We start from the raw sequence: 22,563 nt of genomic DNA, 5'->3' as shown, positions 1-22,563 counted from the left end.
AAAACTGAAAAATAGGGGTTACACAATGACTGGAAACACAAGAAAGAGACTGGTTACTTAGAGAAAGGTTGATTAGAAACTAGAAATAGTAAAAGGAGATTGGATAGAGCGTGGGGACAGATCAAGGGGCTGGAAAGGAGTTACACATGCAAGAGAGAGACTGGACCGAAGAGAAAGAGTGGAAGAAAGATACAAATGTAATAGAGGTACTAAGCAGAAAAGAGCAAAATTGTAATGATGCTATTTTTTAAGAAAATGGATTGAACAAAGGCTGGAAATAGAAAAAGAAACTGAAGAGAGAAGGAGACGTTGCAAGGTGACAGTAAATAAATTGCAAAGGAAAGAAAAAGAGCGGATAGATCAGAGGAAAGTTGTAGTGGTCATTCAAGAAAGGGTTTATACATGTTGAGAATGGCAATATGAGAAAAAGAATGATAAAAGACTGGAATTAAAGAAAGAGTGGAAAGAAACTAGTAATAGAAGAAAGCGAGGAGAGACTAGATTAGTTTTAACTTGGAAAGTTGGGATTCAATTTGCATCGTTGAGATGTGTGAAATCAAAAAGGTATGAGTCAACGGTGTTAAATAGTTTATTAGACTATCGTTTGCCGAAACAGCTGTAGCACTGAAAAGTTAGTCTAATAAACTATTTAACACCGTTGACTTATACCTTTTTGATTTCAGGTTAGTTTTAGACCAGCCTTCCATTCATTGCAAAGAATTAAATATCATCTTGGTCAACATAACACTTGGCACAAGGTGGATGTATTTGGTTAGGTGAAAGGTCACTCATGATACGGTTAACAAATTGCTACAATATCGCATAATTTATATTTTTACCAGAAGCTATCTGAAACCACTTCTACATTTACTATAACATTTTGAAAAAGGCTTTAGGCTTTTTTACAGTACTTGTTATTCTTTTTTCTATTCTCTCGTATTAACTGTTTATTGGTAATTATTATATTAAAGAATTCTTCATGTCCAAAACAAGACAATTAAATTTTTTGGTCAATGGATAACGGAACACCAACACAACAAACCTGTAATAAACGTTTGCGATCGCTACAAAATCCATTAGGGACTGTTGAAATGAAGACGAAGCGCTAAATGAAGCGTACAAGTTAATATGTAAGGAAATTACTTAATACAGGAGACCTCGATAACATTAGCCGATTTTACAAGGCAAAATAATTTACGAGGGAAATACCCCTACCTAAACCTTCTGCACTATCCCGACGAATTAAAGACGTTATTGACCGAACGTAACGGTCTTGCACTAAATTATCATAATCCGCGTCATAAACCGTGTATTTGCAATGACGGCGTTAACCGCACCATTACCTAATGTGAACGTAGATCAAGATGCAAGATGTTTTGCAACGTTGATGATCTAGAAAATAATCAATATTATTTTAATCGATCGTATCAATGCAGAAAAGTCCGCAGGAGAAAGAAGATCAAAAAAAAACTCAAAGCAGTTCTGAAAATCTTTTTTTCTGAAAGATCTTGTACTCATTCTTCGCCATACATCAACACGAGACGTTGAACGAAAAGTACCAGGGGGAATTGAAATTGAGACTGATCACTGGAGAATGAAATGTTAAAAAAGGTAACTTAAAAAAAATGTAAAAAAATTATTTTCTGTGTAAGATTTTAAATGGAATTTGATTTTAAACGATTCATCATTGAGTTTATTATACCTATATTTTCATAAACAACTTTATAATCTGTAAATCTCTAGGTGTAGTTGATTAAACTAACTTTCCAGAGGTGAACTTTGCAATTCTCGTTCAAGTCATTAATTTAATTGCTAACCCCAGCACTTCTGTTTGAAGCAATCATAGCTCTAGTTTTCGAAGGGATGGTTAGATGTGAAAGATTTAAGATTAAAATTTAGTGAATACCAACGTTAATGTAATTGCTACTTTATATTCAGTGGTATTTATTCTTTTTGTCTATATTTTTTTTTTGATCTTCTGGATATTGTATTAAATGATAAATGTAAAAAAGGTATCTTTATAAAAATCACAAATTTATTAAAAAACCATATTTATTTATTCAATCAAATAAAGATCTCTTCATCATAGTAATTGCACAGTTCTAAAATTACCAATTTGGTTTGTAATCAGTTGGAGCGTTGGTTCTGAAGCATTTGTAGGCCAAGTATGCGGTTTCGTCAACGGTAGCTCCATGGGAGTCAGTGCAAAGGAGAGCAGCATCAAGAACTTCTTTACGTTCACCAAAATCTTTCTTGATGGTTTCCTTGTTGAAGGTACCGTCAGCGTTCATTCCTCCAGTCTTAATGAATACGCAACTAATGAACTTCTTCAAATTGTCGTCGTCAGCGAAAACGCCTTTACGAAGATCGGCAACTTTTGGCCTTTCAACACCGCTGGATGTCAAGCATTCTTGGCCGATGGCATCAACTTCAGCTTTCCTTTCAGGAGTAAGGGCCTATATAATAATTAAAAGAAATTAATTTAAAATATTTTCAAAAATCAATTAATTTTTGAGTTGTTGAAAAAATTAAATGAAACTTACCGAAGCGGCAACGACGAGGACGGCGAAGGCAATGAAGAATTTCATTTTGGTAATAAGAACGGTGCTTGCTTAGTGTACAAGATCGTATGATTTCTGGAGAGGACCTCCTGCATTTTTATACCGACAAATTTCTCCCAAATTTGATAACAAAGTTACAAAGATCATAGTATAAAAGAAATCCGTATCAGTTTGTTGACAACGTATCTGCGTCCTAGCACTACAAAACGCATGTTTTGATAAGAATGTTTTATAATAATCTAAACAAAATTGTATAATTTAGATGATAAAGAAGTATAAACAATTTTTTGATTACTTTGATGCATTTGAGGTTAATAAATTTGATTACATTTTTACAAGATAATTTTATGTCTTCAATTTTACATAAATCTTATTATATACAAAAATTAATCTTATTTATATTCAAAAAATTAATTATTAGCTTAAAAAAAGGTCATAGAACGGTGCAATATATGGTAAAGTGACATCAGAAATTACTAAGTTGTGAATATCGTCCCTGTTTGAGTAGACCTAACCCTATTAGCTACCACCTATTCATAAACACGCTATTCACAAGCTAATTAATGAAAATCCGCGAACTAGTTTCGCCTCTTCTAAAATCTTGTTTACTGGATAACGGTGGATGATGGTGGATTTCATCCGCTATATAACGAATCGCTTTGTCCACCTTGTTGTCAATGGAATGCTTTGAACCCGAACTAACTGTCGGTAGTTTCCTTCGTTATCAATTAGGATGGAGTATTCAGAAAACGAAAATGCCTGTGGCATTAATGGCATGGCATGTTTAACTTCAATTAATTTGATACATGTTTATACGTTCAGGCTATAGAAACGTCTTTATATAAACTTAATTTTACGAAGGTAATTAAAAAAAATTAAACTTTAGTGAATACGAAAATGAAAAGTCTTGATTAACGTTATGTTAAACCTCGATTAAACCTAGATTAAAGTATCGTTGTTAATTTAACTCGACGTGAAACAAATTGCAGCAAATAAAAATGTGCTCCAAACTTATGGTAGTGTACAGGGTGTCCCAATTTCGATGTCCGCATAGGCTATCTCCGAAACTAAAAGAGATAGAAAAAAAGTAGCTTACATGTCATGATCTCGTTTTTCGAGAAAATGCTAATGCTGAAAACTCCGAACAGCTATCGTCTTTTGTTTTCGCCCTATCGGCAAAAACTGAAAATTTTACAAAAACGACAATCGCGAATATCTTACTTATTATCAAAGATGGAGTATTATAAATAAAACATTATATGGGCAACTTTTTACGAAGAATTCAGTGGCGTAGGTAGAATTTTTTTACCATCATTTATTTTCGAGATTTTAGACGTAACTTTATTTTTTTAAATGGAAACCATAGTTGGCTATGACTTAAAATAATTTGATATTTTCTTCTGATAACAAATATATATAGTTTGTGGGGTATATTTCTTATGGTTATTGAATAATTAACAAAAATTCATTTTGTTCTGTCTAAAACTAATGTATGTATTTAAAAGTTAATGTTGCTATGGTGATAACCATACATACTATTATGTAACATAATGTATCAAATAATTACCAAAGTTTGTATTTAAAAATTCGATAACAACTCTGGCATTATGTGCTGGTACGATGCACCAGCATGTTAAGTGTCAAAGTATAACAAAACTGAATAAAACTTTACAATGAATTTCGAAAATTATGAAAAATGTAACATGATGGAATGCTATATGTTATCAGATAAGAATGCGACGTTAGCCGCGGAATTTTATTTCACAAGATATCCAGAAAGAAGACAACCGCACGAAAAAACCTTCAGCCGATTAGCAGAAAATTTAATAGATATTTGGTCCTTTCCCAAACCACATACAAAAACATACCAAAATGACCTGCAAGAGAAATTGCAACAAGACGTCTGACCCAAAAGCCGCTGCTCCCGAATATGAAAGAAAAATAAGTATAAACCATACAAAGCGGGGCTAACTCATTATTTACGTGCCGGAGATGTCAATCGAAGATTAGAATTTTGTAGATGATATTTAAAAAAATTAAATAATCTGCTGTTTGTTCAAAATGTTATCTGGACCGATGAAGTCTCTGAGTGTTCAAAGAAGATTGGGGTTTAATGTATGGTGCGCCCTTTTAGATAATAGAATTTTGGCATATAGTATCTACCATAAAAACTTAAAGTCAGGGAAATACCTCAATATATTAAGGCAACACATTGAGCCTTTGGTCGACAATTTGCCACTAAATATGTCTCAAATGATATATTTTCAATATGACGGAGCACCAGCACATAATGCCAGAGTTGTTAGTGAATTTTTAAATACTACTACAAACTCAAGGACAGTAGAATCTAACAGGACTGCTACATCCATTGTTGTGACAGCCTACCCGCAAACTACGTCACACCATTTTCCACGTCCAGCTGTTGTTATGGTCTATGCGTTTGCTGTGTGTTTTTAGAGGTTATATCCTAGACGTATTCATATTAGTTTTGAAGTTTTATGTTTTTAGACGTATTAATGTCCTTCATATAACCTCTAAAAACATAGACAGTTACCAGGCGTCGCAAATAGTGTGACGTAGAGTGCGGGCAACCAACCCGTAATCGACTACACTGGATGTAGCAGTCCTGTTAGATTCTACTGTCCTTGCTACAAACTTTGGCAATAATTGGAAACAATGCTTTCCCTCATGGTATGGTTATCACCGTAACAACATTAAGTTTTAAATACACACAATAGTTTTAGAAAGAACAAAAAAAATTGATACATTATATTCCATCATAGTATGTATGGTTATCACCATAGCAACATTAACTTTTAAATACATACATTAGATTTAGATGGAACAAAATGAATTTTTGTTAATTATTCAATAACTATAAGAAATATACCCTACAAACTATATATATTTGTTATCAGAAGAAAATAACAAATTATTTTAAGTCATAGCCAACTATGGTTTCCATTTAAAAAAATAAAGTTATGTTTAAAATCTCGAAAATAAAAGATGGGAAAAAAATTCTACCTACGCCACTGAATTCTTCGTAAAAAGTTGCCCATATAATGTTTTATTTATAATACTCCATCTTTGATAATAAGTGAGATATTCGCGATTGTCGTTTTTGCAAAATTTTCAGTTTTTGCCGATAGGGCGAAAACAAAAGACGATAGCTGTTCGGAGTTTTCGGAATTAGCATTTTCTCGAAAAACGAGATCATGACATGTAAGCTGCTTTTTTTCTATCTCTTTTAGTTTCGGAGATAGCCTATGCGGACATCGAAATTGGGACACCCTGTACTTGCACGGAAGAGAGGGATGTAGTTGTGAAATCTAAAAGCATAATTGTCATCTTGAAGCATTCAGTACAGTTCTACCCGATTGTAAAAGTTATCTGTAAACATCAGTTTCTGCTTTACAACATTTCATTCCGTCATTTATTTCAGCTTTAGAATTCTTTAAATAGTTGTGCTGTACACAAGTTGCATTCGCAGTATTTTTTCTGCACTCTGTTTTAGCAGAGCAGTAACCACGTTTTAAACATGTTGAAGTTATTGGAATTTGGTTTTGAACTTCGGCAGAACTAAAATTACCACTATCAATATTCCGGAGTAATTACGCCAATACATAATGTTGTGTTGAGTCCATTCTCTGTGAATTTAAACTTTATAGATAACCCTCGTGTAAATAACCGATTTGTTACCATTATCACAAAATAGGTCGATTTAAATTAAGCTATCTATATCCAAAGTTGCTTCGTTTCGCTGCTAGAGCACTTCAAAGTTATCAAAATACATTCTTTTATTTTTTATAATTCGAAAAAGCTTAAATCAATTTAAACCATTTTTCAGAAATGAATTCCTAGGTTCAATTAATTTTTTTTTTACTGATCAGACGACAATTACACTATTATAATTTATGAATAGCCCATTTAGTTCTAAAACGTTCTAAAAGTTTTTGTCTCTTATAAGATTTTGATTACGTACCGTAAGATGGGGTTACTTGGACACGTGTTTTGCAAATTTTTCAAGATTAAAAATGAAGAAATAAAGTTAGGGCAACAGAAACTTGTTCATCATACCAACCTAACTTTCAGGATCTATTACTTTGCATTTCAGATGATTAAGTTCCCCTGAAAATGTAACTGAAGCATTAAGGAACGTATTTTTATGTAAAAGACACATTTTTTATTAAATTAAATTTAATTTTATTAAATAAATTTGAACAAAGCTTTATTACAAGTGTTTTAAAAAATCTTCTAAAGTTAATCTTCAATTAATATAAATCGAAATAAAAGAAACAAAAATTAACGTATTTACCAACAATAAACATATTAAAAACCAAAAACCACTGTTCTATAGCACAATTCAAACGTAAATTAATAATAATCATTTTTTCTTCATAAATTTCTTTAATCCTGAACGAAGGAAATCTTTGTCTTGATTGCTATCATCAAAGATTTCTTCGTGTTCCGAGTCTTCGCAGCGAGAGCAGTTGTAAAATGAATTTGTGCTTCCACGGTTACATGCACCACAAACCCAGTGTTTGTATTTCAGGCACTGTATTCAATCTATTTTGTTCCTGTCGTTTTCCGCTTTATGCGGAAGATACCGCAAGTAGATGAGTCAATCTTTTTTACTGTAGCCTTCCTTTTCGAAGATTTTTGTTTGGGTGAGTGAGGAAGAAGGTTGATTTTCTTTCTCAGCTGTTGGAACCTTTCTGCCTCGCTTCCTTTTCTGCTTATCGCCACTCCCATGGTGCTCCTGCAACAGTTCTAGCAAACTTGCGTCTAAAACTCTTCCATGTGTGTCGCTGCTTTCGCTCTCATTTAAACCGTCGGCAATCCTTTTCAAAACCTCATTTGGATTATGAGGATGCAAGCCAGTTGCTCTAAAACCTGATTTGTAGCTTTTGTTGCTCTACCATATCGCTGATTGCTGCCCAGAGTCTATTTAGCAATACAGGGAATTGTTCTGATTGTATCTGATTTCTTTTCTCCATTGATCCAGTATTTTTCTCCACTTTTTCTTCATAGGTGCGAATGCCGCAACATCTAATTTTTGCCTTAGATGGGTGGCATTTGCTGGAAATGGCGTCAAATAAATGTTATTCTTCTTGCATGCCTTGATCACTTTTGGAGAGAAGTGGCTTGCCAAATTGTCTCCCGCCAATACAATTCTATCTTCTGAGTCGCGAGTGTCTTCAACATGCGGTAACAAGATTTCAAAAAACCATTTTCGAAAAGGCTCATGTCAAACCATCCACTTGGACTGCTGGCATATTTTGAACCAGCTGATCCACCGTTAGTCCAGTTGTCATATATGTTTTGTGCTTTATATACCACCATAAGAGGAAGTATATCTCCATTTGAGTTTCCACAAACCATAATGCTGATCCAAGCCGGAGAATGTTCTTGCACTCTTTCCACTCTTTTTTTGTTTCTTGGCACTATGACTTTTTTAGCACCAGGATCATCAGTGACATTCGTCTCATCATAATTATATAGGTTTACACTTTTCGCTAAAGAAAGGGCAAGGTTGTTAAAAAATGTTGTAATGTCGTCGCGGTTAACTGACGACCTGGACCGCTTGATGTTTGACGCTATTCTGATGGGCAGGTTGTTTATAGCAATAAAAGAATTGATGAAATCTGGACCTGGACTGTTGTTCTTGAAGACCTTGCTTCCCTTATTTATCTAGGTATTCTTTCACCACATCTCGAATATCGGCCTTTGTCATGGGGAACCCCAAATTCGCAACAACAGCCAAAGTTTCAGAATACAACAGCTCCTCAGACTTGCTTAAGACAGTCAGATGTCCAACGGGTCTAGAATTCCTTCCAAGCATCTTCCGTACTAATGTTGTCTGAGGCACTTTGAATGTTTCTATGGCCTTTTTACTTGACATCCCTTTCCGAACTGCATCCATAATAGCCTTTTTCAAGTCTTTTACTTTGTAATTCATGTAGGCGTTTGACCTATTATAACTAGTAGCCAATCTTTTTACCGTTGATATCTTAATGCCCAACTCCATGCCGGCGAGGCATACAAGGCTGCTCACCCATCCCAACCTCCCTCTTATCTTTCTCTGGAACCGCTCATCAGGCATTTTTTCAGAGTTTTTGGTCCCCTTTCGTCTTTCCTTCCCTTCTCAGCCAGCCTGTACCTGCTGTCCCCCACACATCAGCAACATGACTCGTATCGTGTTTACTTTTTATCTTTTGTTACATTTACACCTGGGACCGTTCCCGCCTCTTGTTTCTATCCGCGCTCCCCCATCAATTATTCGCAAGGCAAAGTATAATGTTAATTTTCAATCTATTAAAAATGCTAAGTCCATACCTGGAACGGGCAAGAACTCCCCCCTTCTAAATCGTTCTCTGAAAGCAAATTATTTATCGTCTCCACATGCTCTTCTCCGATTAGGTTGGTCCTCATCATTCTTTCCCGTTCTTTCTCATCACCGACTTCAACTTTGAAGCTTTCTTGAACCCAACCCAACCCAACCCAATATCAACACTGCTTTTCCTCACACTTTTGGAAAGATTCCTTTTTCGAGGTACCTATTAAAAACTTTGAGAAGTAACCCCAGGTAAGCCTTTACATGTGCATTCCTTTCAAACTTCGTTTCTTACTGCATCTTCTTCAATTTCTTCATATCCGTTTAGGCTTTTTTAGTACGATTTCGTCGTTTTTAATTGGAAAAACTCAAGCAACCCAACCCAACTCGATCAAATTCAACACACTTCATTAACGAGGCTGATTTATTTGGAAGTCAAATTTTATTGCGTTTTGACACCACAAGATAAAGATTTTTCATGTGAAGATGTGTTTGTAGTATACAGATCGGAGTTCTTAACAATATAGATTGAGAGCTGTAAAAGAAAAACGATTCGAAAACACTCAAATTTAGTTAAAAGTACCAGAAAGTTCTTTGAAAGGAGAATATGTTTTGAAATCTTTTTTGATGAACTAATTTCTATGGACTGTAAGAAATAGATACTGAACTTAAATATACCGAGGAGGAAATAAAACGATATATTGTTTGTACTGTTTTAAAATGTTCAACTTATAGCAGAGCTCAACGCAATTTTTGAAAAAATTAAACTTGAAGCAAACAAAATTTAATCTTTAGATGTAATATTTCTTTATTTTATATTTACTTTTATTTTTATATCACACTAACTAAAATTATTTATGAACTAAATTTCTTCGTTATCTCATAAAAGCATTTATAATTCAAAAAAGCTGTATCATCCACATCACTTCCACGAATATCAGCACAAAGTAAAGCAGCGTTTTGAGCAACGAGATTTTTCTCAAAATTTGCTTTTATTATTGTTTTCTTTAAAGTACCATCATCATTGATTGTGCCCGTTTCTGTGAGAATGCATTTCAAAAAGTTTTTAAATTTTGGATCTTCTGCAAAAATACCTTCACGAGCTTCATCGACTTTTATCTTGTCAACTCCACTAGAAGTAATACATTCACTTTCAAGCGATGAATATTCGGCGAATACCACCTATAAAATAGCTATTTCATTTAAGAAAATAGGTGGTAATTAAAAGAAACTCACCGAGATGAAAATGTTTGCAAGAAGTATTGATTTCATCTTGTTTGTTGGTTTTGATTTTAATGGAACCTTTTCAATCTTATATATAGTGATGATAACGTTTTAAAAAAATGTTTAAAATTGCATAAACAAGATATAAATGAAATAAATAAAATGGGTTGTTGATTAAAACAAAATAATAAATGCAAGGAAGTTATTTATTTGTAAGATTTATATAAAATCATTTAATGTGAGACCATTTTGAAATCGGCCGGTAAATGATCCCACCAACATTTGAAAACGGTGAAAGCGGTTTCAGGGCCGGTACTTCCATGTTTATCGATACATTTATCCATAGCGGTTTTAGCAACATCGTTTTTGGACATGGTGGTTTCAACGTGCGCCTTATCTACTGTTCCATCATCGTGTTGCCATCCCATTTTCTTGAAAACGCAAAATAGATATTCTTTAATTTTATCGTCGTTTTCATCGAAATGTCGTTTTCTAAGTTCGGCTAATTTATCCGCATCTAGATGGGTGCTATCTTGGCATTCTTTGCTATGGGTTTTAATGGTGGTGAATTCGGCCTCGGTGTACAACTAAAATGGAAAAGAAATGTTTAGGTTACCTTTTTAGGATTTAAAATTTAACTTACGGCTGCAGACGCAACTGCAAAAACAGCAAAGCAAAGGATGAGATACTTCATTATTGGACAGTTTACTATTTGTGAACTGAAGAGTATTCAATTCGGATCCTTTTATACTATGAACATTTTTGCTAAATTAATTTAAAAAAAATTAGTTAGATAATATTTGTTTATGTGTTTATTATTTAATAGGATCCGATTCGATAAGTAATTGCCAATTAACATTTTGTTATCAAAATTAAATAAAAACAAAAATCGAATCAAAAATGCTGTGATTTATTATGATTATTTCAAAACATTTATCGAATTACGTAAATAAATTTTGTTCCAGATTATTCCTCAAGATTACTTCTTTAAATCATTAAAAAATCTTCACGAATAATTAACTTTAAAAATTAAGACCTTGATCTAAATCCATTATTAAAAACCCATTGTTATTTTTTAATCAAACGAATCGAAATAAAACACAAACACCAGAAGAATCTTTAAAAGACGTTCAGTCAAGTTGAATCATTAATATGGACAAAATAACTAAACAAAAATGAAGATCGCAATTCTAATATCAAGTTTTTACATTATTGCATCTTTATCTCAAGAGGTAATAATTAAAACTAACACAAATCAAAAAAAATATTTTAAAAAAATTTTAGACGAGTGATCATTACAAAGCGGTTCTCGAAGCAGTACACGGCGCGATTGAAAAGTGTGAAGAGGAAAGTGGGGTTTCAAAAGAAACCATTGAAAAACTTAAAAATAAAATTTTCGAAGATGTCCCTAACGCAGGTGATTATCTTTATTGTGTTTTCCATTCGATCGGTTGGGTTGATGAAGATGGAACGGTAAATCCGGAAATGGCAACTGGTTTCGTTGCGCATCACGAAGATCGACTCGATTCAGTTATAAAATGTCTTAATACCGCCGGGGATACCCCGCAGGAAACCGTTTTTGAAGCTTATAAATGTTACGCGACAAATCTTCCTAAAGATGTTAGCACTCACGACGAACTTAGCACCGTGCAAAAGAAAGAACTTCTTTAAGATGACAATTATCGTATTATCAAATTATGTTTTAAAAATTGATATATACTGTATTAAAAATATTTTGTGCTTAGTTTTAATAATTTAAGTATAATTATTATATTTTTAAAAATGAAAGTTTTATTTTATTTTTTAAAACATTTTTTAATCTTTTTAACAATCGTATCTTATTACATCCGTCTTCTTTCCAAATTATTATGCTTTAAAGTTAAGCTCCATGATACATGTCATCACATAGGAGTTATTTCGGGGTCTACCATCTTTCACTATCCTTGATAATCTTGAGGTATCTCACAATACCTAGATATCGCTTATCTCTTAGCGTCTTCATCTTTCCTATTCTGAGGATTCTTTCTGTCTTATACAGGGTGTTCATTTCAAAACTTTTCACCTCAATTTCTGTAAATCCGGAAGTTTAAAAAGAAAATCGCTGAAATAGGTAAAGAATAAAACCAAGGGGGACAACTTTTTATGCAAAAATTGACTCACTCACTTCAACCCCCCGCCGCCAGAAACCAACCCCTTAAAAATCTTAAATGGAAAGGGGTGTCAAGTGATACCTCATTTTAAAGGTCTTTTAAGGTACAAAACGTTAGTATTTATTTAAAAAAAAATAAATTATTGATCGATTCGTTTTCGTAATTTTTGCGAAAATCTTTGTTTTGTATTTCCCGCTTTAATTAATATTAAAAACTTTAATCACCTTCTTAAAAGCAAGAATAAGTAATCTTTTATTATTAATTTATAAAATTAAATTACCATGTTCGTTTTTACAACGACCATTAAACCTTTATTATTTCGGAGCAATCCGATATCTTTGATATTTAGGTTATTTTGACAATGATATACCTACGTTGGCTAGCTTGCCTGGCGTCTGTCAGAGATATTTTGAAAAAACGATTTCTGTTTCATTTTTCTTTTCTTTTAGGTTTATTTGGTTATTACTTAAACAACTTTTAACTGCTTGAAACGTTCTATTTTATTTTCAGTTATTTAATTATGTACAAAAACTTTTTGCAGAGAAAATCAACTTAATAATTGTTCAAAGTGTTGTCCGTTATTAGCTAAACAATGGTACAACCGTTGTTCAAAACTACGGCGCACATTTTCAAAAACTTTCCTTTGAATTCCACGGCAAGCTGCAGTAATTCTCTGACGAAGTTCTTCTAAATTTTGAGGTTGAGGGGTAAATACAACAGACTTTAAATGACCCCATAAAAAAAAGTCTAATGGCGTCAAATCTGGTGATCTGGCTGGCCATTCTATAGGACCTCTTCGTCCTATCCATCTGTTTGGAAACGTATTATCTAACCACTGTCCTACTGGGAGAACATAGTGAGGAGGAGCTCCGTCTTGTTGAAAATGTAATTCATTCGCATTAAGTAAGGCATTTTCTTCTCTATCCAACTGATTTTCGAGAGCTTCCGTAATTAATGGATTGATAGTATTTTCTAACATATTCAAGTATACTTCGCCGTTTAAATTTCCATCGATAAACACTGGACCAATCACTTGGTCTCTCAAAATGCCGGCCCATACATTAACTTTTTCAGGATATTGTGTATGCCCTTCTACAGTCAGATGAGGGTTTTCATTACTCCAATATCTGCAGGTATGTTTATTTACAAATCCATTTAAAGAAAAAGTGCATTCATCACTAAAGCAGATATTTTTCACAAAAACGTTGTTATTATTAATAATAGTGGTCACTTCTTCACAAAACTGTATTCTCCTGTCAAAATCGTCTTCTGTTAGCTCTTGATGTATTTTCAATTTATAAGGATGGAATTTGTGAAGTTTTACAACTTTATGAACAGAACCTAAGGATATACCAGTTGCACGAGATACCTGACGCAATGAAGGATTGGGGTTGATACCGAAATGACCCAACACTTCCAGTTGAGCGGTTTCATTCAAAACTCTCGACTCATTATGTTTTATGTTGGCAACGGACCCAGTCTGAGTGAATTTCTTCATGAGATTCAGGACGTATGTATGAGATACGTTCTTATCTGGATGCCTTTCATTAAAAACTGCGGCAGTTCGTCGAGCACATTCATTGTGGGATCCATACATTAATACAATTTCAATCCTTTCCTGCAAACTGTAAACCATTATTGCTGTTTTATTTAAATAACTTTGTTAAGTGGATAACACAAAGTTGTTTAAGTAATAACTAAATAAACTTATGTTTAGAATTGCACTTTTATTTTATTCTTTTCTCGCACTGTGAGCCTGCCTATAACTCGTTTATAGAAAGAGAAAAATTTCGTATCTTTTTTTCCTTTTTTTGGCCATTCGAGTCAACAGTAATTTTCATACAGGTTTAATGTAAAATACTTTCAATAAAATTTAGTTTAATTCATAATTATACGTGTTTAGTTTTCTTAAATATTTCCGATTGCTCCGAAATAATAAAGGTTTAATGGTCGTTGTAAAAACGAACATGGTAATTTAATTTTATAAATTAATAATAAAAGATTACTTATTCTTGCTTTTAAGAAGGTGATTAAAGTATTTAATATTAATTAAAGCGGGAAATACAAAACAAAGATTTTCGCAAAAATTTCGAAAACGAATCGATCAATAATTTATTTTTTTTTTAAATAAATACTAACATGTAGTACCTTAAAAGACCTTTAAAATGAGGTATCACTTGACACCCCTTTCCATTTAAGATTTTTAAGGGGTTGGTTTCTGGCGGCGGGGGGTTGAAGTGAGTGAGTCAATTTTTGCATAAAAAGTTGTCCCCCTTGGTTTTATTCTTTACCTATTTCAGCGATTTTCTTTTTAAACTTCCGGATTTACAGAAATTGAGGTGGAAAGTTTTGAAATGAACACCCTGTATATGGGGGATATTGCTTTCTATGGACGTATATTAGTTTTGTCATATTGTATGTTGACTTATAACTTCTTCATGGAGTTTCTGCTGGTAATATTGACGCCATGATATTTAAATCTCACCACCTGCTCATGTGCGTGGTTCCCCTGCTATTGTTACAGATTTTGTTTTTGACACCATGACACCATGGTGAATTTTGTTGCTGTTTCTTCTAGTTGATACTGCATCTTTTGAATGTTACCTTCATCCGCCAAAAAGCCAGCATGGTCCGCATAACAAAGTATCTTCAGTGTTCCAACTCTTTTCACATCCGTTATTATTTCGTTCATGATCCAGTTGAAGGCTGCGGGGCTTAGACCGTCTCCCTGTCTTACACCGGTTTGTATCCTTAATCATTAGGTCAAGACCAAATAATTTTATAAGTTTTTTTCTACCACCTGTTTTCTTATACGTTGTATTTTGCTGGTTATTTTTATCATCACCAGGTTGTTGTTACTAGAACTTCTTATTACTGATAATAAAATTCAGTAATAAATCCTAAAAGTTTGACAAACATTCTACTTACTATGAATATGCAGCCCAAACTAATTGATATTGCTATTTGCTTCAGCTGATTTTGTTTTGCACAAGTTTTGATGTCTTTATTTAGAAGGCAAAGCAGGTCTGCCGCTGAGGCACTAGCAGTAGAACCCGAGGAAACTGCATTGTTGATGATAAAGGTAAGATTATATATCTTGGAAAAGCTTGAAAAAATTCTAGTTCAATAAAAAAATTAAATATAGGTGGTTCCATTTAAAAAAACCTAAGTTGTATTTATAACTCAAAAACTGTGATGACTAGAAAAATTCTACGTGCACTATTGGATTCTACGTGCAAAAAATTATTAGAACTCGTTTTTACTTTTTCATTAAGTATCCGCATAGCCGAGATACAAGGGGTGTCTGAAAATGGTATATTTTGAAACACTCCCTATATATCAAAAACGAAGAAAGCTATGAAGATATGGTTTGCGGCATTGTAAATTTCACAAAAAAGTAGCTAAGCTTCCCGAAAACCGCAACTTTCTATCTTTAGTAATAACTGAAGATTTATTTTCAAAGCATTCATATCATTCAAGAGCCGATGTATTTGCCAAGGCAGTGAAGTGTACTCAATTGATAAGAAAGATTTAATAATTTTGTTTGTATTTAATGGGTTATTTAGTTTGTATTAATGGGCAGTACCAGTAGAACCCGAGGCAGTCGTATTGCAGATAAAATGAAACAAATTTATAAATGTTTTGTATGTATTCGATTATGTTGTTTAGAAGCCTGTAGCAATAGATTCCGAGGGAACCGCGTTGTCGAGGCAGCGAAGTGGAATTAATAACCGAAGAAGCTGTGCTGTTATGGCAGTAGTGTGAATATTAAAGAAACGAAATTGTGAAGATTCATGTTATTCAAAAGTCGAGGCAATGGCATTTCCAAAACAGTGAACTGAGCTCAATTATTAAAAGAGATTTAAACATTTTTTTATGATCGATTGGGTTATTTAGCAACCGAAGCTGCTGCTGAGGCAGTAGCAGTAGAACCCAAGAAAGATATTTATAAACGTTTTGTGTATATTCGATTATGTTGTTTAGAAGCTGAAGCAGCTTAGCTGCTGAGACTGTAGCAATAGATTCCGTGGGAACTGCGTTGTCGAGGCAGCGAATTGAAATTAATTGTCAAAATGTTATTTCAATGCATTCATGTCATCTAAAAGCCGGTGTAGTGAATACCCGAAGCAGCTTTGCTGTTAAGGCAGTAATGTGAATACTAAAGAAACGAAATTGTGAAGATTCATCTCATTCAAGAGTCGAGGCAATGGCATTTCCAAAATTTATGATCGATTGGGTTATTTAGAAGTCGAAGCAGCTCGGCTGCTGAGGCAGTAGCAGTAGAACCCAAGAAAGATATTTATAAACGTTTTGTGTATATTCGATTATGTTGTTTAGAAGCTGAAGCTGCTTAGCTGTTGAGACTGTAGCAATAGATTCCGGTAACGTCGTTGTCCAGGCAGCGAAGTGGAATTAATTGTCAAGATGTTTTTTCAATGCATTCATGACATGTAAAAGCCGATGCAGTGAATAACTGAAGCAGTTTTGCTGTTAAGGCAGTAGTGTGAATACTAAAGAAACGAAATGGTGAAGGTTCATGTCATTCAAGAGTCAAGGCAATGGCATTTCCAAAACAGTGAAGTGAGCTCAATTATTAAGAGAGATTAAAACATTTTTTTATGGCCGATTGGGTTATTAGAAGATGAGGCAGTAGCAGTAGAACACGAGGCAATCGCATCGCAGATGAATTGCAATGATATCATCTAGAAGCTGATGCAGCGGCGTTACATAGGTATTAAATAACCAAAGTAACTTTGCTGCTAAGGCAGTAGCGTGACTACTTCTCGAAATAATTGTCTTTTAATAATTTTAACTTGTTTCGTTCTAGCCAGATATTATGCAGATGTCTCAAATCGATTGGAACTATAAATTATTTGTATTTCTTGCTACTTTTGCAACAGTTTCAAAATATGCCTTCACAATATGCAACATGTGTCATCGAGATGATTTAAGCTAATTTAAGCATAACTCGACAAGGAAACTATTTTTTAAAGTATTTCATCTTTTGAAGTCTCCATATCTTAGTTTACCCTTTCTATATAATTTTGGTTATAAAATTAACCTTGGTTAGTTTTTTTCATTGAAATTGTTACTTCATAAAAATGGCTATAAAATTTTATTAATTAAAAATGTTATTGTTTTGCGTTTTATTTTGTATTAAATTCCAATTTAAATTGGATAACATTAATACTACTATGTGCTTTTACTTGATACTTTTAATAATAATCCTTCCTGTTTTTTGCTTAAATAATGAAAAAGTAAGAAATTTTCTAATTTAATAAACACTAAGTTAACATCTTTTTTGTAGGAAATTAAACTTACGGAACTTCGAAAAGCATCTAAAAAGTGTCGAATAGAGAGTCGTAATAATTCAAGTATGTACCCATATTGTTTATTAAAAACTTTTGGGTTGATTACTAACGATGGCAGTATTAGTGTTCTTACTATAGATGCTTATCTTCAAAAAGTTAACGATTGTCGTCGAAGATTAGGTATATATAATTACTTGTGTAGTTTGCAAAGATTGAAACGTTAACAATTCGATAATTTAAAATAAAAGGTTTATTTATAATATGAGTATTTATTAATTAATCTTTAGAGGTAAAAATATTTTAAAAAAGTTAATACAAAAAATATAAATTAATAATCATCGTTTAGTTAACATTTACGTATAAATAGAATCTTCCTTCTCAATAATCGCATCACAACCAACCTTTGACATCTGGAGGTAGACCTTGTATGTAACATTTCGCGATTAAATAAGTGGTGGCTGCTGGAGAATCTCCTTTTTCATCGATACATTTATCCAACGTAGCCCCAGCCAAAGCGTGTTGTCCGAAAAACTTCCTCAAGTTTCCTTTATTTATTGTGCCGTCCTCTTCAATAAATCGAAACTTTTTATAAATACATAAAATGTACTCCTTGGCAGTTTGGTCTTCATCGAAAATTCGGTTTTTCATATCTTCAATTTTCTCCGGTTTAATTTTCGTTACTTCTACGCAACCATTCAAAATCGCGTTTGTAGTTTCAATTTGTTCCTTTGTATAAAGCTATAGAGCGGGGGGAAATAAGTTTTGAGTTACAATTAAGTTTCGAAATTGAAAGGAAACTTACAATTTCCGCTGTTACTATGACGAAAAGAAACGTAAACACTAGAAACTTCATCGTTACTTTTCTTCTGTTGATGTGTGTTATTAAAGTTACTAAAGAATACTAACTGATCTTTGAACGTCCCACTGTATATACTGTATTTATTATCAATTTATACTTACATCCGTAGATTAAACAATACTAATATTAGAATCTGGTTGAAAACAACAAAGGAGATTGTGTACATGATTTAAATTCGTATTTGTTTTACTAGATATAATTAACTTTCAATACATATTGATCGAAAATTGACGTAATTCTAATACAAATTTAAATAATTATTAACTCTATGAAGAATAATCCATATATTAAATTTTAATTATTTACTATAATTTTATGCGTATTTAATATGGAACGACATTAATTAACAAATCTCATTAATCAATGAAAATGCTATAAAATTGTTAATTAAAAACATTACTATTTAATTTCCCGTTTAAATCAGTATTGACAAACCTTTGGTCAGCGGAAAGTTTAGGATTGTTTTAAACAGAGTGATTATGTATTACTTTGTGGTACTTTTAATAATTGCTCCCGTTTTAAGTCAAAATAAAGGCGTAAGTAATTTAATTCTAACATAAATATAAAAAAAGTTTAAACGGTCACAATTTTTCTATAGCATTTGAAGCCTGAAGAACTTAAAGCAGCGCAATCATATTGCCTGAAACAATCTGCGGGGGATCTAACTAAATATCCACACTGCTTTTTAAAAGTATTTGGAATGATGACACACGATGGTGGGCTCAGTCTCAATAGGGTAAATGCTTACCAACGAAAAGTAAATGATTGTCGTAGAAGAACAGGTAATAGTAACATGTGTCATTTGGTAACATTGAATTAAGCGTGAAAAAAAATTATATGTACTAAATAAATGTTTAGATCTATTAATTCTTTTTATAACCCAACAATTCTATCACATTTCTAATAGATAAAAATAACTAAATGAAATAAGAACAATTTGAAAAGGGATTAAGACGGTTTCAATGAAATTTCTAATCATTCTTTCGCATTAAAAATGAATTGCATCAATTTTCTGATAATTTCAAACGATTTTATTCGATGTCTGATACTTGGTAATAATTATAATAGATTTCTGTAAAAATAGAATAATTTTATACAATTTTGACAATCACAATGATATTTCTGTCAACTTTTACTGATTTCTGATAATAACATCAAATTTTTGATATTTTCGAATAAGGTTTTTGATTGTTGATAATGATTTTATTAGAATCTTAAAGAAACTGAACAATACGTAATACACTTTAAAAGAATTTAATGTAATTTACTATAAAATAATTATAAACGAATAGAAAATAATAAACTGCTGATTATTTCGAACATTTTTATCAGATTTCTGATCATTTGTAATATTAACATATAACAGTACTTACGAGAATTAAAACGATTTTAAAGATTTTCTGGTTCATTTTAGTTCGAAAAAATTGAATCAAGTTTCTGTTAATTTCTTCCAAACATCTGATAAATTTGATTATTTTGAACGATTTCTGATTATTTTTGACAGATTTTCAACGATTTTGAACTATTTCTGACGTTTTTAATGTAATAACTGATAATTGTGAAAAATCTCCAACATTTACTCCGAAAATTGATCCTATTTCTGATTATTTCGAACGATGATATCATATCATTGGCAAATAGAAAACCGTTCCTAATAGAACTGAGATAACTTTACCTAAATATTTTGTAACGTTTTGGATTCCAAACAAATTTATAGTTTTCTGATAAATCTGTTCTTTTCTATCAGATCTCTGATAATTGAGAACGCTTTACTTAAATTTTTGACGGAATAGAATAATATCCATTAGAATTGAGATCATTTTAATGATACTTCTAACAATTTACATAAAATTCTAAGAATTGTACAAAATTTCTGATATTTATAAACCATTCTCAACCATTTCTATCAAAGATCTGATAAGTCTGATTGTTTTAAACGATTTATGATTGTAGTTGTGAGATTTCCAACAAATTATATTTCATTTTAAAGTGTGTCTAACGATGTTTACCTGATAACTAATAACTTTGAAAGACCAGCAACTCATTTTCCTTAAAATATTATCAGATTTGTGATTATTCCGAACGATTTTATCGTATCAATGAATAGAAAACCATTCGTAATAGAACTGAGGTGGTTTTACCTAAATATTTTGTAATGTTTCGAATTCTAAACAAATTTATAGTTGTCTGATAATTTTGTTCATTTATATCAGATCTCTGATAATTAAGAACGCTTTACTTAAAATTTTGACTTTTTTCTTGATAATACTCATTGGAATTGAGATCATTTTAATGATATTAATGACAATTTATATAAAATTCTAAAAATTCTACAAAATATCTGATGTTTTCAAACCATCCCCAACCATTTCTTTCAAAGATCTGATAAGTGTGATTGTTTTAAACGATTTTTATGTTTGTAGTTAAGATTTCTAACAAACTATATTTCATTTTAAAGTGTATCCAACGATTCTTACCTGATAACTGATCATTTTGAATGATCTGCAACTCATTTTCCCTAAAAATTTATCATATTTCTGATTATCCCGAACGATTTTATCATGTCAATGAGGAACCGAAAACCGTTCCTAATAGAACTGAGATGACTTTACCTAAATACTTTGTAACGTTTCAGATTCCAAAAAAAATGTATAGTTATCTAATAATTCTGTTCATTTCTATCAGATCTCTGATAATTAAGAACGCTTTGATTAAATTTTTGACGAAATAGAATAATACCCATTAGAATTGAGATCATTTTAATGATAATTCTGACAATTTATATGAAATTCTAAAAATTCTACAAAATATCTGATATTTTCAAATTATCCCCAACCATTTCTTTCAAAGATCTGATAAGTCTGATTGTTTTAAACGATTTATGTTTGTAGTTAAGATTTCTAACAAACTATATTTCATTTTAAAGTGTAGCCAACGTTTCTTACCTGATAACTGATCATTATGAATGATCTGCAACTCATTTTCCCTAAAAATTTATCATATTTCTGATTATTCCGAACGATTTTATCATATCAATGAGAAATTGAACCATTCCTAATACACCTGAGATGATTTTACCTAAGCATATTATAATGTTTCGGATTCCAAATAAGTTTTTAGTTTTCTGATAATGTTCTTTTCTGTCAGATCTCTGATAATCGAGAACGCTTTACTCAAATTTTTGACTCATTAGAATAATATCCATTAGAATTAAGATCATTGTAATGATACTTCTGACAATTTGGGTCAAATTCTAAAAATTGTACAAAATTTTTGATAGTTTCAAACCATTCTCAACTATTTCTATCAATGATCTGATAAGTCTGAATGTTTTAAACGACTTATGATTGTAGTTGTCAGATTTCAAACAAATTATATTTCATTTTGAAGTGTGTATAACTGATAATTTTGAAAGATCTGCAACGATTTTATCATATCAATGAGAAATTTAACCATTCCTAATACACCTGAGATGATTTTACCTAAGTATTTTGTAATGTTTCGGATTCCAAATAAGTTTATAGTTTTCTGATAATTCTGTTCTTTTCTGTAGATCTCTGATAATCGAGAACGCTTTACTTAAGTTTTTAACTGAATAGAATAATATCCATTAGAATTGAGATCATTTTAATGATACTTCTGACAATTTATATAAAATTTTAAAAATTGTACAAAATTTCTGATATTTTCAAACCATCCCCAACGATTTTTTTCTGATAAGTCTGATTATTTTAAACGATTTATGATTGTAGTTCTAAGATTTCCAACGTATTACATTTCATTTTGAAGTGTGTTCAACGATTCCATGATAACTGATCATTTTGAACGATCTGCAAATCATTTTTTCCAAAAATTTATCAGATATCTGATTATTCCGAACGATCTTATCATATTATTGCGGATAGAGAATCATTTCGAATAGAACGAAGACGAACTTGCCGAAATATGTTGCTATGTTTTGGGTTCCAAATAAATTTTTCTATTGCTGATAATTTCCAGTCATTTCTGTCAGATCTCTGATAATTCAGAACGATTTTCTTAGATTTTTGACAGAATACAATAATATCCAAGAGAATCGAGATTGTTTTAATTTTACTTCTAATTGCACAAAATTTTTAATATT

The 22,563-nt window shown here is 32.0% G+C and overlaps 4 protein-coding genes and 1 long non-coding RNA gene across 8 annotated transcripts in view; 3 read left to right on the top strand and 2 right to left on the bottom strand.

Annotated features, from left to right (window-relative positions):
• Positions 1-22,563, top strand: part of LOC111423611 (Calbindin 53E) — a 145,091-nt gene that overhangs the window by 37,105 nt on the left and 85,423 nt on the right. The window lies entirely within an intron of this gene.
• LOC111425443 (B2 protein-like) lies at positions 2,035-2,638 on the bottom strand. Its single transcript, XM_023059501.2, has 2 exons — positions 2,544-2,638; positions 2,035-2,456 (listed from the first exon to the last, which is right to left on the bottom strand). Exons 1-2 carry the CDS (start codon positions 2,586-2,588, stop codon positions 2,109-2,111), a joined length of 393 nt encoding a protein of 130 aa, XP_022915269.2. The 5' UTR covers positions 2,589-2,638; the 3' UTR covers positions 2,035-2,108.
• On the bottom strand, positions 10,308-10,857 carry LOC111424748 (general odorant-binding protein 56d-like). Its single transcript, XM_023058450.2, has 2 exons — positions 10,763-10,857; positions 10,308-10,706 (listed from the first exon to the last, which is right to left on the bottom strand). Exons 1-2 carry the CDS (start codon positions 10,811-10,813, stop codon positions 10,353-10,355), a joined length of 405 nt encoding a protein of 134 aa, XP_022914218.1. The 5' UTR covers positions 10,814-10,857; the 3' UTR covers positions 10,308-10,352.
• On the top strand, positions 11,249-11,893 carry LOC111423799 (B1 protein-like). Its single transcript, XM_023057197.2, has 2 exons — positions 11,249-11,351; positions 11,404-11,893. The coding sequence occupies exons 1-2, from the start codon at positions 11,295-11,297 to the stop codon at positions 11,788-11,790; spliced, it is 444 nt and encodes a 147-aa protein (XP_022912965.1). The 5' UTR covers positions 11,249-11,294; the 3' UTR covers positions 11,791-11,893.
• On the top strand, positions 18,779-19,303 carry LOC139430617 (uncharacterized). The gene is made up of 2 exons (XR_011641010.1): positions 18,779-18,976; positions 19,039-19,303. It is a non-coding gene; the product is annotated as an uncharacterized lncRNA (long non-coding RNA).

This window comes from Onthophagus taurus, chromosome 7 (assembly GCF_036711975.1).
Source record: "Onthophagus taurus isolate NC chromosome 7, IU_Otau_3.0, whole genome shotgun sequence".
NCBI lineage: Eukaryota > Metazoa > Arthropoda > Insecta > Coleoptera > Scarabaeidae > Onthophagus > Onthophagus taurus.
This window is presented reverse-complemented; position numbering and strand designations above follow the sequence as displayed.